The sequence below is a fragment of the Furipterus horrens genome, unplaced genomic scaffold, assembly GCF_987537825.1.
Source record: "Furipterus horrens unplaced genomic scaffold, mFurHor1.1.pri manual_scaffold_4, whole genome shotgun sequence".
Lineage (NCBI taxonomy): Eukaryota > Metazoa > Chordata > Mammalia > Chiroptera > Furipteridae > Furipterus > Furipterus horrens.
The window spans coordinates 181,601,965-181,616,337 of NW_028327174.1; the positions used below are offsets into that span (position 1 = coordinate 181,601,965).

The following is a 14,373-nucleotide window of genomic DNA, read 5'->3' on the forward strand; positions in this document are numbered from 1 at the left end:
GATAGAATCTGACTGGAGGTTTTATAGGATCATTCTGGGTGATGTTGGAGAATAGATGGAAGGAAGCAAGTGCAGAAGCAGAAAGCCAACTGAAATAATCCAGGCCTGTACTGGGCACTGGAAACTGACGAATATATCCCAGAACCTGTCCAGTTCAGTGACGAATATCATTGTGCATCTTAATATCTTTCGGTACTTAGTAAAAACGCGAATTTCAGATCCCTCCACCAGAAAACCTGATCTGGTGGGTCTGGATTGTGGGTGTTGCGATCTGCCTCCCCCCACCGTTGATTCTGAAGCAAGTGGTTCTCGGAGTCCAGCTGGAGACTTGCTGGGGCTTAGGTAATTGACATCAGGTGAATTAAGAATCGGGCACTTTCATAGGGTTGTCCACATCAGAGAGGGTTGATAAACTGCGCGCAGGGCCTCTAGCTGCAGACCAGGTGGGTGGCAGGACCCCTTCTGCTCCCCAAGCTAGGGCACAGAGAGGGCCGGTCCGCGAAGCCGGAGTGGGGCGGGCGAGGGGACGGGGAGTGGGGTGGGAGAGGGGACGGAGAGTGGGGCGGGCGAGGGGACGGGGAGAGGGGCTAGGCGGGCGCGAGGCCCGGGAGGGAAGGGGCCCCGCGGGCGTGGCTGACAGAGAGGTGTCTATAAAGGCTGCGGCGGAGGCGTCCGTCCAGACGAGGGCGCACACCCCGGGGACAGCGACAACCACGGCGCAGGCTCCGGGCTTTGGCCAGGAGGTGCGTTGACTTCGGGGAAAGTGGGCAAAGCCGAGGCGGGCTCGTGGGCCAGAGTCTCCCGCGCAGCCCCGGAGCCCGAGCCGCATTCGCCCCGGAGGGCAGGAGTGTGTGGAGGCGACTTGGTAGTAGCCAGCAAGTCTGCTCGGTGAGAAGACCTGGGGGCTTTGGGCAGGCCAGGGGCGGTGGCGCAACTCGGGGGCTCCTGACCTGTTCCCTGGCGCGTGTTGGCAGAGCCGCTTCGATTTGATACGTGATGCCAGGGACACCCAGAGCACTTCTGAGGGCCCTTTAGGTAGCTCCTGCGTATAGGTGAGCGACTCCTGGACACCTGGCAGGTGCGAAACTTTAGGACAAGATGCTTTCCTAGACGCCTGAACTACTTGCTCCACACGGCAAGGCACCGCAGGCTGGGGGAGCAAAGTTTGTAAAAAGAAATAGGGAAAAGTCGGGAACCGAAGAGTGCAAGGGCAGCAGGATGGGCGGGGATGGGAGCGGGGGAGGGTGCTGAGCGCTCCTTGGAACAGGTGGTTCTCGCAGTGCCCACCCAAAGGCTGGCATTCACAGTAAGTAAATAGTAACCTGCATAATCGTATGTGTTCTGATTTTTATGTTATATATAAAGGATTACACAGTCTATATGTACATACCAAACTGGCAACTATTGGGGAATGAGATAGGTAAGGAGCTTTTTTTCCTTCACTTTATGAACTTGTGTACTGCTTGATTATTTTTTCTTAAATGAGCCCGCATTACTTCTACAACATTGTCAAAGGCTAAGCTGTGCCTGGTGTTGAAGGTTAGGCGTCTTCCGCTAACGCAATGATAGAAACCACTCTTCATCTCTGGCTTTCTGGAGAGTGTTTTCACTTACTTTCAAGACAAAGATGAAAGAAGAGACAAACACACAGGACCATGAGCCAGAAAGAGAAATGTAAAGTCATAAAAAAGAGCCCTCTGAGTGTGAATGCCGGGACAAGCCACCTGTCTGTGTTGCGTACTTTCTGTTGACCTGGGCTGTGTGACCAGGAACCACCAGCATGAAAAAGCAGCAGCTCCTAGTGGGGACATTAGTCACCTTCTCTGGGGGCATAATTGACATTCTTTTCTTTGGTAACGTGTTACCTTCCATGGTGACAATATAAACAAGTTTGTTTGCTCTGACATTCCTCCTGCCCAGGCATTCCTATTGGAATTCTGGGATATGTAGGTAGAATTCTGGAGTTCTATATATTTAGTTGGGAAAAAGTCACGGCTTTATTTCCACTAACCTTTCACCTAAATTTAGCCTTTCCTTTACTTATGAATATGAGTAATAAACTACAGTGTATGAGCAGTACTGGTGACTTTGTCACCAATAGAAATCATAGATACTTTCACGTTACATACGTTGCAACGATTTTGAAAAAAATCATTTCCATATAACTATGTAGAAATCATGGTAATAAATTTAATGTGTTAAAAATCAAAGCACATATATTACTGTATATAACTTTAAAATTGTTTTAATAACTATTAAGTATAATTGGTTATTGTAAGTGTCTATGTATTTTAACTGATGCACTTTAACTCATTATCCTGAGGAGAGAACCAAAGCCTTTTTATTTTATGTATTTAAAATCATTGTTCTGAGATGGAATCCATCCCTAGGTGTCCTCAGACCACCCAAAGGCTCCATGGCATGACCAAGGTTATGGACCCTGACCCAGCAGGAGTCAGTGGTGACACAAATGCATCAGTGCTCAGGCTTGGGACATGGGACCTGCCACTGATTCCCTGTGTGTCCTGGGACAGAACACTTCACCCCTGTTTTGACATTTATTTGATGTTTTCTGATTCTGTGGCATCTGGCATATTTTTTTAAGCTCTTAAATTACTCTGAAATCAAGATAAGCATCAGCCAGTCCTTACCACTGGAAAAAGACTAAGTACAATTTTAAAAAAGTTATTAAATTTATTGGGGTGATGTTGGTTGTTAAAACTGTATAGCTTTCAAGTGTACAATTCTATGATACATCATCTTTATATTACATTGTGTGTTTACCACCCAATTAAGTCATTTTCCAGTAGCCTCTACTTTGAGTTTTTCCAGCTTGTTAAATCATTGATTTCTATTTCCCCCTATGGAGAAGGAGAGTAACACACTTGAGGATAAATCAACAAGTAATTATTAAGCACCTCCTAGGAGAGCAGGCCTCATTTCAGAAGCTTGTCTTCACGCTTCCTCTGTCTGCTGCTAGCACAATAGAATCCTGCCCTCTTGGGAGAGAACACCAGTTAGTTTATCCTGCCTAATCTTTTTCTTCCCAGTTTGAAAAGACCTCCTATGTGCCTAGTGTTGACTTAGTGAATGAGCTAAACCCTCCTTTGACAAGAAAAGCTTGAAAGTAACTTTGCTCCCATAGTCCTGGCTGCAAAGCATCCAGCCTTGCTGGGAGAAAACTTGACAGTTTTCTTTCTATCTTAAAATCCTCCTGATTTAGGTTCAAACTTTCAATTTTAGGTGCAGTTGGGCACAGTTCTGACAACATTCATGTGTTCATTGTAGAACCAAAGGCCAGGGTCCTTAGGAATGACTTAGGTGAGATAATTGGCCATAGGTAGGTGTCATGGCATTTCAGAGCAGGAAGAGGCCTTGGGGATCAGCTGGTCCGCCCCTTTCGTTTCGAAGGACAGGTGGTCTGCCCACAAGGCTCCCAGAATGCCTGAGTTAGGTGCTGTTTCTCTGCTCCAGCAGCCCCTGTGCCTCCCTCTCTGTGTCACACAGGCAGCAGGTGGGCCCCTCAGCCTCCTGCAGTCAGCACGGTACCTGGTACTCCGTGTCCTCGAGTGTTGGTGCTGAAGCCTGGAGGGTGTATGATTGTAACTGGATCCTGCGTCCAGCTGGGAGTGTCTGCAGAGGGAGGAAAAGGACCTGCCTGGCTGGTGGAGGGAGGTTGCTGAGGTTCTCCTCTCCAGCGTTCCCAGCACAGCACTGGACTTTCCAACCTAGACAGAGCAGCAGAGGCAATGAGGACCTGGCTATGGACAGGCTTTGGGGGCATATAGATGGTTGAAAACTGCCATTCTCTGGAGTAATGACATTTCTCATCTATATAGGGAAGAGAGCCCTTGTATTTATTGAGAATCTATGTACCAGGCACATAGTGTCTCACTGATATATTTATATGCTTTATAGAGTATCTCATTTAATCCTCACAAGAACCCTGAGGATGGCTTTGTCTCCATTTTCCAGAAAAGAAAACTGAGGATTAAAGAAGTTAACTGATTTTCTCAGAGTCATATAACTAGGAAATTAGGAGCTGATATTCAAAGCCAAGTTTTTCTGTATAAAGCGCATAAACTTTCTTGATTTATTTCTATTATGAAGCAAACAATACATGAATACTTTATTATAAAAATGTAAAATAGGACCAAAATATATAGAATAAAAAACACAAATATTTTTATTTCTTTTTCTAACCCACTCTCCTCTCCTAAGAAAGCCCTTTTGATACTTTGGTCTGAATTCTTTCAGATATTTTGCTCTGCATCCATACACACATGCGCGCACACACACATACACACATACATATCCATACACTCCTAGAGAGTGAAACAAACAAATAAATAAAGCTACTGCACTGGAGCTTCTTAATTAGGAAAAGAAATGACAATGAACATTTACTTTCCTCTGTTTTATTTGTAGGGATAATTGTAATTGTTTAACATTTATTGAGCACTTACTATGTGCCAGACACTGAACTATGGTACTTTATGTGTATCATTGTGTGTGCCCTCACAGGTAGTACCCTGAGCATCCTTTGCTCATGAGGCATTTGAAGCACAGAGAGGTTAAGAGATTGCTCAAGGTCACACAGCTAGGAGGAGGAGAGGTAGAAGCCAAATCAGGGGCTGGCTCTGGAGCCTATGCTTTTAACCATCACTTGGGTGCCTTCACTGATGTCTCACTCCTACAGAGTCAGGGCTTGGTGGTAACAGAGTGGCTTGTTCCCATTAACTAGGATCATCCTCATTCGGTTCCTATGGAGGTATACTGTATAGTGAAGTAACTTCTGGAACATGCCTCCATCCCGAGGCCAATCCCAGCAATGTTGACAGCACTCTCACCACAACCAGTGCTGTGTGCTTGTGAACACAGCATGAGTTCAGACACAGAAATGGTGCCCGGCACAAAGCAGTTGCTCTGTTTGCTCTCATTTTCCTCCCTGTGTCGTTCACAGGATGCCTTCCTATGCAGTGTTCCATTTCATCCCTACAACAACCCTGTGAGGCGAGAATGGCATCATTAACCCACTTGCTAACTGAGGAGCTGAGGCTCAGGTGAACGGACATGGAGTGCCTCGTGGCTACTTAGTGTTCAGTGCTGTGACTGGAACATGCACCTACTCAGGGCAAGGGTGGCTTCTCCCTGCTGTTTTGTACTGCTGTACCTCCCTCTCCTGTGGCAGGTGTCTGGTATGCGACTAAACCACTTCCTTATTAAACACAGCTTTGCTCGGCATCAGAGTGCCCTATTCAGAGAGTAGAACATCAGTTCCCGGAGTTGACCACACACTGAGATCACAGGGAAATATGTGTGGCTTGAATCTCACATTAAAAAAGAACTGGGGATTTATTTGCAAAGATTGCCATTAGCTGACACCGTGCCTTCAGGATGGTCCTAGTTCTTCCTGGGCAGCCGCCAGCCAGTGCCAAGAATGGCGGGGCTACCAGGGTCTGGCCGTTTCTGCCCAGTGGGGTCTCCTCTAAGAGGCAGTTTTTGCCCCGGAGCTCCCTGGTGGGTGACTGCTCCTTTTTCAAATCAGCGTCGCAGGCGGAGGCTCTTCTGACCAGTCCTGCTTCCTCCCTGCTTTCCTTTCATGGGTGTCGGATGCGCATTGCAGTCCGAAGGATTTCTTTGCCCAATTCTGCTTCTTCCCTTTTTATCTTTCACAGGCATTCACCCCAATAAACTGCTTACACATCCAACTCCATTTTAGCATTTGCTTCCTGGAGGGCCCTGCTCATCTATCTGGGGAGTTTTAAAAACTACCGATGCCCCCAGAGATTTTTATTTAATTGATCTGCAGTGCAGCCTGGGTGATCCCAGTGAGCAGCCCAAGCAGGAACAGAAGAAAAGTTGAGGCAGAAGTTCCACATGTTTTGCATTAGATAAGGATGTGCTCCCTCACAATTCACCGGAGCCTCCACAACTCATTTTTTTAGGTTCTTTTCATATAAAATAGGCCCATACTTTGCAAACGCATATGCCCATTTTTAATCCTCAATTATTTTCTGCAGTTAGGAAATGAAGCTGGCATTTTGAGAGGCACCTACTGAATTCCTGACGTTCTACCTGATGCTTTATGTATAACTTAGATATACGGGGTGTTTACCCACAGACTCGCATCTTCAAGAAAATGCAAATGAAAATAAAAGAAAGGCGGAATTTAGGAAAAGTTCAATGGCACTGACCTGATTATTTTGACCTTGATACGATCCTTTTATACCTTTCTGTAGGCAGAGCTGTGGTTCTGGAGTTGGCCCTCGGTGTGTGGGACTTCGTGCTGTGACTTTTAGGTGCTTATGTATGTGCCACCTCCTTCCCCAACTGCCCGATAAGCTCCTTGAGGACAAGTACGCTGCCCAACCGTGTTCACAAACCCAGCTCACCGCACAGGGCCTGGCACAGAGTAGGTCTTACATCAAGGGTTAAAATAAAAGGACAAAGGCACCAAGAGATTCCAGCAGGTTTGGCTATAGAAGAACAAGCTATCACCCTCAAAGAGCATTCAATACCCTATGAGTCATTTCTGTTGATAAATATGTTTATTATTGTGTTGTATCTATTCATCAACACTTCTATAGCAACTACTGTGTATCGGGCACTGTTATAAGTGACTTACAATTATTAACTTATTTAATTCTCCTAAGAGCCTTTGCCTGCCACCAAGGGCTGGAGGACTACAGTGAGGAGAGGGCGTGGGGGGCTCTGGAATGGCTTGGAGGGCTTCACAGCAAAGGAGGATTTGAGCTGTTCTTTAAAGAATGTGTAGAATTAGGCAAGGAGAGTAAGGGTGGAATTCAAGGAACAGAAAATGGTGTGTGTAGAGGGGTGGGGTTAGGAATATTTATCACTCTTTGGGGAACAGGAAGGGGCCTGTGGCCAAGGGAGCTGTGATGGGAGCAGGCAGCCAGCTGAGAGCAGTGAGCCCAGAGCACCCAGCGTCCGGCGCTGAGCCTGGCGTGTTGTCTGATGCATCAGAAACGCTCCCATTGACGCATGCCAATCCAAACCACGTGAACCAAAGGGGGTCGTGATTTTAAGACTTAAAAATGGCACAATAATTTTTGGCCATATATAAAGAAAATCACTTTCCTAGGGTTGGACAGTTCACATAAATGGAGGCCAATGTCTTCTACAGCATCCATGCCAAATTGCCGCCCCCACTTGCTGTGGTCTTTCTTCTTCTGTCACCCTAAATAGCTCCACTTCTGTTCTTCAGACAACAGGCTTTCAAGACTCTTCAATACCCTGTTCATCCTCCTCTAAATGGGGTCCAATCTGGATATTTCAGCTCTTACACTGTGGGGTCTGGTCCTCCAGGCGAGGCCTGCCACCTGAGAGGAGACATGTGTTATCATTTTTATTATTCCAGATATTGTCTTAGTAATGAAACCAAGGGTCACAACTTTTTTAAAAAGAATCCATGCTCAACTTCCTATTGGCTAAATATATATTTTGTTGCTCAATCCTACACGTGTACTCAATCCTATGCTGTGCCTGACTCCAAAAAGAAAAATAGGAAGAGCTGGTTATAAGGGAAGGAATGGGGGTATTGGGATAAAACAGCCTTGTAAATGGAGGCTTTAAAATGGCCAGAGAGAAAAAAGCTGATGGGTGTTTCCTATCTTTGGACACATTTTCTTCCCTTATCCAAAGGAGGATTCAAAAAACTGGTAAATGAGGAAATGAATTTCCTAAAGTCTGGGTGGAGAAAATCAAACATCTCAAGTATTTGGCAGGACACCTGATATCCACCAGGCCTCTTACCAGGTCTTGGCCCTTGGGGCCCTTTCTCTCTCCCTTCTCAGGAACTCAGACATGACCAGGAAGATGTTCACAAACTCCAGGGAGCGGTGGAGACAACACAATGTCAACAGCGCCTTTGCCAAGCTGAGGAAGCTCATCCCCACTCACCCTCCAGACAAGAAGCTGAGCAAAAACGAAACGCTTCGCCTGGCAATGAGGTACATCAACTTCTTGGTCAAGGTCTTGGGGGAGCAAAGCCTGCAGCCGACGGGCGTGGCTGCGCCGGGAAACATTCTGGGACTCTTCCCCCAAGGACCCCACCTGCCAGACAGGACTCTACTCGGTGACTACCAGGTTCCTTCACCTGGCCCAAGCCACCACGTTCCTTAGTGTGGCTCTGACTCCCATCACCAAGGGAAACTCTTGTTCAGAAGTCACTGGCCATGAACAGCCCTGTGCGTGTTGGAGTCAACTTGATGAATCATTTGTGAGGCATGAATATAAGCTTCATAGGAGGTGGCTGAAGGACAGTGGCAGGGAGCCGCAAGGAGGCCATTAGAATGTGACTTTGGAGTCTGTCACCCCTGGGGCTTCAGGCAAAGAGGCCTGTTTCTATCTGTTATGTATATATCCAAGATCTACATAAGATGTTGTTTGACTGAAAAATAATCATAGGTTAAAAACAGGTTTGAAAATCACTGTTTGACTCAACATTTCAATTATAAGGAAGTTACAATGCATTTCAGAGGAGTAGAAAATACTTCCCTCAGAACACATTTTAAAGATTGTTTTGAATTATGTATCATGTTTGATCAAGGGCGAAAAAAGTAAGTCTTCAGGTTGACGAGTGTAAAGACAGCCCTTGCAGAAAAAATGTCCTGGAGCCTTGTGGGAAAATCTGTGGAGAAAAGACCCCCCTGATGTATGAGGATTACAGCAACGCAACAGACACCTGTGGAAGAGCTCTGCGTCCTTTATCTCCATAGAAATGTGAGGTGTTTCCTGCATCGAGCCGTTTCTATGTGACTTATCTCTAAAGCCAAAAGGTGGAGTATATCTGTGACAGGCAAGGACTTGATAATTTATGAATTAGAGTTCCTAGTTTTCTCATGAAAAACAATTAGCTTAAATAGGTTATCTAACCCCTCCATTTCACATTAAGACCCATAAAATTCAAATGTAACTATGAAAATCCAAATACTACCATTTAACGACTCATTTAACAGCTTAGTTTAAACAAAAGATTTAGAATAGACAATAGCAATGCAATACCAGACCCTGATGAATTAATGGATTTATAATTTGTCTTCCCTGCTATGGAGCATTAGCTCACTCTTATGCTGAGAGGCATGGCACCCACAGGGCAATGGAAGAGTGTGGATCTGGCATAGCTCACCACCGCGTGTGACCCTGATGCTGCTTGGATTCAGAGATGAATTCCAAAGCTGAGTCCAGAATGCAACTACTGTCATTTGATTGTCTCTGGGACATTTTGTATCCCCAAAGTTCTTGATGGTACATTGGTTTTAAAACCTTCTGAACCGCCAGTAGGAAATTGATGGATTTGCAATTATGGGTATCTAGTGTACACACAATAGAAGAATTTAAATTCCTCCCCCCTCTAGAAAGATTATTTGATTTATGAAAGGTTGAAATGAGCTTCTTTGGTTTGGTAATCAGAAGAAAGTTGGATGAGGCCCCATCAAAATCTGATTCCCCCCAGTAGCAAGGCCATCATGTCATTAAACTCTATATAGCATTCACACTTGTAGCACATTGTGTTTATCAAAAGTAATGCATTTGCTTCTAGTTCCTTTCTTTAAACTGCATTTAGTAAACTTTTCTGTGGGCCCAGAATAGTCCAGGGAAACACATGAGCACAGAGACCATGCGATTTCCCTGCAGAGTGCGTTTCTTTCTCACAAGTTTAGGTGGACTTGAGTTTGTCCCCAGACTACCAAAGCTTTGGTGATAGTTGTCAATTAAGCAACATAACTTACTCTCTCTTCTGGTATTAAATCAAAATTGCACTTTGGCAGTATTTTTGTATGAGCTTCATTTTAACATGTTGCCGAGGAAAGGCGTAGGGGCTCTTTCCCTGAAATGGAACAGACTGCTCCTAAAAAGTTGCAAGGAGACTGAGTTATCATTCAACGATCTGAGGGGGATAATTAAAGAAATTCCTTTCATAAATGAGTAAACATATAAAATATTACTTCATGTAATTTGCTTCTTAAATGATTTCTTTTGCAAGCTTGGATTTTAGTATATCAAGTTGTGTGTTAGGTTCAAATGACTATCAAAAGGAATGTTAGGTATATATGGACCAAAGCCTTGGCAAGGTATTCACAAGATGGGAAGCTAATTCAAAAGTTACCTACAGTCCTCCTTGGTGTCCTGTACTTAAGGGCTTGGTGATTGCAAGAGTAAGAATTTATAGTTCAAATGTATTGTAGTTCACCAATGGCACATCTCTTTGTGGACTGCTTGAACCCAACAGAAGAGTTTAGACAGATTATATCATCTCTGCTACTCTGTTACTTGGAGACAAGTGTTTGGTCTGCTAAGGACACCACTGGAAACTTCTGGAAACCATTTATAAACAAATCCATTTATTTAACTAGATCATTTAGATTGGCTAATTCTACTCCTCATGTGACAGAGGAGAAAACAGGTCCAGAGGATTTTGAAGTGGCTTTGCACAGGTCACATGGGCAGTTAGTGGAAACCCAGCGTGTGGTCTCCTGACCCAGCATCCAGCCTTTCTACAGCCTTGTTCAATCACTAAATATTTTAAGATCGAAAATGGACAAGAACCTTATGATTAGACTCATCTCTTTTCAACAGTGCTCCATCATCATCTTCTCTGTCTTTTTATTGAAATTAAATTATTGTGCTTTGTAGAATGTGACTAGAAGTATCAACCAAAGATTTTATCTGTTGTTTTGTGATATTTTTACCATTGGTTCTAATATACTATTTAACTAATTATTTATTGAAAATAAATTAAGAAAAGAAATTGTACTTTTGTTCTTTTTACAAAGAATTTCACAAATTAAGTGAGCACATCATCTACCCATTCAGTCCATCCTCACAGCCAGTCTTCTGGGTTTGAACCCCCCCGCCCCCACTGTGTTTAGTCTGGAAAAAAATGCTGCACCCCAGCAAACCAGGCCCTCTGTAGCCTGACCCCAATGTATCCTTCCTTTTACCTTCCACAGTCTGTGAAATGTATTGTATGTGCTAAGGAAACCACTTCACCTGATGGCCCTCAAACATGCCCACTCTTCAGTCCCTCTGACTACTTTGTGATTCCATCTGCTTGCATGAATGTCCCCATTCTCACTTGTTTTACTCAGCCCCCCACCTGCACCAAATTCCACTTGCTGAGACCCTTCATGAATGATCTGAAATGCCACTCCTTTGGGGAGCTTGACTCATTTTAAACATCATTTCTCATATAAAGTCCTCCTCGATTTCCACCACTTAGTCTACTCTCGCCTTTCTTAGAATCCCTTCACACACTTCCCGGCACTTATTTCCTCTATCCTGGGCTTCAGATATTTGTGCATATTCTGTCCCCAGCTCCCCAGCTAAGACTTCCGTGTCACAGTATGGTTTCTATCTAACATCTAATCCACAAGACAGACCCACAGGTGGCCTCACTTTCAAAATGAGAAAACGGTATCAGGACTGGCTCTGTTAAGAATGCTCCTCTTGCCTCCCCTAAAAGATGACACTGATGTGAAACTTGAACAGGCTGAATTTTACTGAGAAACCCAAAGTCTAAAGCTCTTCTTAAACATTTGTTTCTCATAATATCCATTCAACATGGCGCTTGCAGCATCTGCCTCATGAGGTTTCATCACCTCAGAATGGCTCGGGATGACCACACTATGTATAAGCTATGCACAGCAGGCTTTGTCCTTAAAAAGGCAAAAGATGAAAGGGGTCTGGGAGAATGGACAGCTTAACTGCTGACCCACAAGTCAAAGGTTAGTTAAAAGTCACATCCTTAAATTAAAAGGTCAAAGATAAGGAAGGAATCTAAAATCTCAATGGTGGTGCAAAGTGAGGGATTTAAAGTGGCAGGTGCTAGCTACCAAATGCAAAGGAACAAATGTAGTTAAAGGATTACCGTGAGCCAGGGCCAAAGTCTCCTAAACTGAACATGCACTTCTGTGACTCTTGGAGTATACTCTAAACAGGGACACTTGGCATTTTGTTTTCTCTTTATCGCTAACAACCTATCACAAAGAGATTTTAATGAGTACTAGATTTTTACATACACCTTCATTAGGTTTATAATCTACCAAATAACTTAAACTCTAAGAATGTAATTTCTGGAGCTCAAGATTCCTGGTAGTTGAATGAAACAAGCTGTTGAATTGCCTTTTTTGAATAACTTGGAAAACAACAGGGTTATTCAATATGAGCTTATACTTGCACCTAAGTAATAATTATCCTTCTAGGAACGTATCAAAGAAATAATCAGAATACGGTCAAAGAATTATGCATTTGGATCTCTATTTCAGAATTATTTACATTGTCAATACAAGTAAAATAAAATTATAATAATAAGAGAGCCAAGATTCGGTGAGTGCTTACTATATGCCAGGCACTGCGCCAAGAGCTTCCTGCGTGATTGGCTCACATAATCTTCATAACAGTGTTCTCTTGTTAAGATTATATTCATTATATGTATTGTTCTCACTTCACAGATGAGGAAACTGAAGTGTAGGAGGTGATTTAACTTGCCCAAGTTTCCAGCAGAGTTCTTAATTCTTTTTGACTCTGACCACATAAATGGAACCTTGTGGACCAGACATGTTACTCAATAACCCTATTGGGTCAACAAGCACAACCCCGTAAAAACAAAGCCTCCTGTTTCGAAGCGCTAAGCTGGGGCAACGCCGCGATCAGACACGGTGAGTGGACTGCCCTGCAGGCTTGAACGTGCACCTGTCGGGGTGGCTGGTTTTTCTGCTGTCTGGACTTGGTGGGGTGCCAACATGAGAGGCTTTCTTTTTCTCCCCTCACTGCCTTCAGCCATGCTGTGCCTCATCTTCCTTCCCTACCCCACAGTGGCTTGTCAGGCAGAGCCCATTCCTCTCCAGTCTTTCAGGCCAATTCAAAAGCCCATCCCATCTCCTTCTCACCTCCACCCTGCCCTGGTTCAAGAATGACCGTGACTCAGGGCTCTGGCACTGTGTATGTGAGTGAGTGTCTGTGTGTGTCTCTGTGTATTTACAAACAGGGTGGGAAATCTGCTCCTCCACAGCCCCTACCTGTCCTCCTGTTTTCAACTCCTCTGGAGTTAGGAGGAAGGAGGGTCCAGGGAAATTAACAACGTTTTCTTCACTGGGTATGGGATTGCATTTTTCCTATATTCAGCTCAGACTATTTGTATCAATTCCTTTTAACTAGTGATACGAGTCCTAGGTTTAAAACATTGGAACAGCAGTAAATTAAGCCTCTTTGCAATAAGTGGAGTGCTGAGATGAATATTTTGCATCTGCTCCAGTAGTCAGATCACTTACATGTATTTTTTATATCTTTCAAAAAATAACTGAAGGTTTAACTTTACCATATGGTGTGTGTGACTGTGTGCATGTAAGTGTATGTATGTGCACATATTCTCTTTCTACCAACTGATAATACACTTGAGAGTGCCAATGTGTCAGAAATTGGGAAGCATAGACCCCCTCACCCCTCAAATAAGCACTGCACAAAGAATAGATTTAGAAAGACTTCAAAAATGAGCCCTGGCCAGGTAGCTCAGTTGGTTAGAGTGTTATCTTGATATACCAAGGTTATGGGTTCGATTCCCAGCCAGGCAGAGCACATATGAAAAGCAACCAATGAATGCATAAATAAGTGGAACAACAAATTGATGTTTCTCCTCCCCACCCCCACCCCCGCGCCTCTCAAAATAAATAAATAAATAAATTTTAAAGAGAAAAATAAAGAATGTTTCAAAAATGAGACAATGGTGACTGGAAGGGGACTGGAGCTCTAAGAGGAGTTTCGGTGGATGTTGTTATATCAGTGAAATCTATAGCATTCCCTCACTCCTCTCAGTCTGGACCAATAAATAACTAAAGAAGATTAAAGCTGAGGGTCAGCTGGCCTGAGATCCAGTTTCTTGGTTGCCCTTTAAGATTCTTGCCAAGGAGGTGGAGGTCATTGATCACTAGACAAATCTACAGGGAGGAGCTTGAGGTGAAGACTGTACCCAAATCTCCTGGGGATGTCCCTGATGTCATCACATGGCATAGTAATATTCTAGATGGGACTGGCCCTAGAGATGCACCTTCCTCAGTTCCTGCTAGATTGAGGATCACTAGTGACTTTCTGGGAAAAAATAGGATACATGTTCAGCTTTTCAGCAGTACGATAGACTAAAGTAAAAAATGCTTTAACTCTCTCCTACTTCACTCAAGGATGAAGGAGTCTTTACACGAAGTCCCTGTACTTGCCAGGGACTGAGCACCATCTGCCCCAGTGTATGCAGTTCTCAGAGAACATCAAATGTGTCTAACTCTGTGGGACTGAAAGGGAGCCTCCTGTAAGCCCGACTTACCACAGGACTGACATCTAAGGCCAGGAGAGAAGGCT

General features: G+C 44.2%; 1 protein-coding gene across 1 annotated transcript; it reads left to right on the forward strand.

Moving 5' to 3' along the window:
- The first annotated feature begins 701 nt into the window (after positions 1–701).
- Positions 702–9,923, forward strand: TAL2 (TAL bHLH transcription factor 2). The gene is made up of 2 exons (XM_090275944.1): positions 702–888; positions 7,818–9,923. The coding sequence occupies exon 2, from the start codon at positions 7,828–7,830 to the stop codon at positions 8,143–8,145; it is 318 nt and encodes a 105-aa protein (XP_090132070.1). The 5' UTR covers positions 702–888; positions 7,818–7,827; the 3' UTR covers positions 8,146–9,923.
- The last annotated feature ends 4,450 nt before the right edge of the window (positions 9,924–14,373 follow it).

Excerpts from the sequence above, each read along its gene's own strand:
- TAL2 (XM_090275944.1), top strand. The coding sequence starts at position 7,828 with ATGACCAGGAAGATGTTCACAAACTCCAGGGAGCGGTGGAGACAACAC.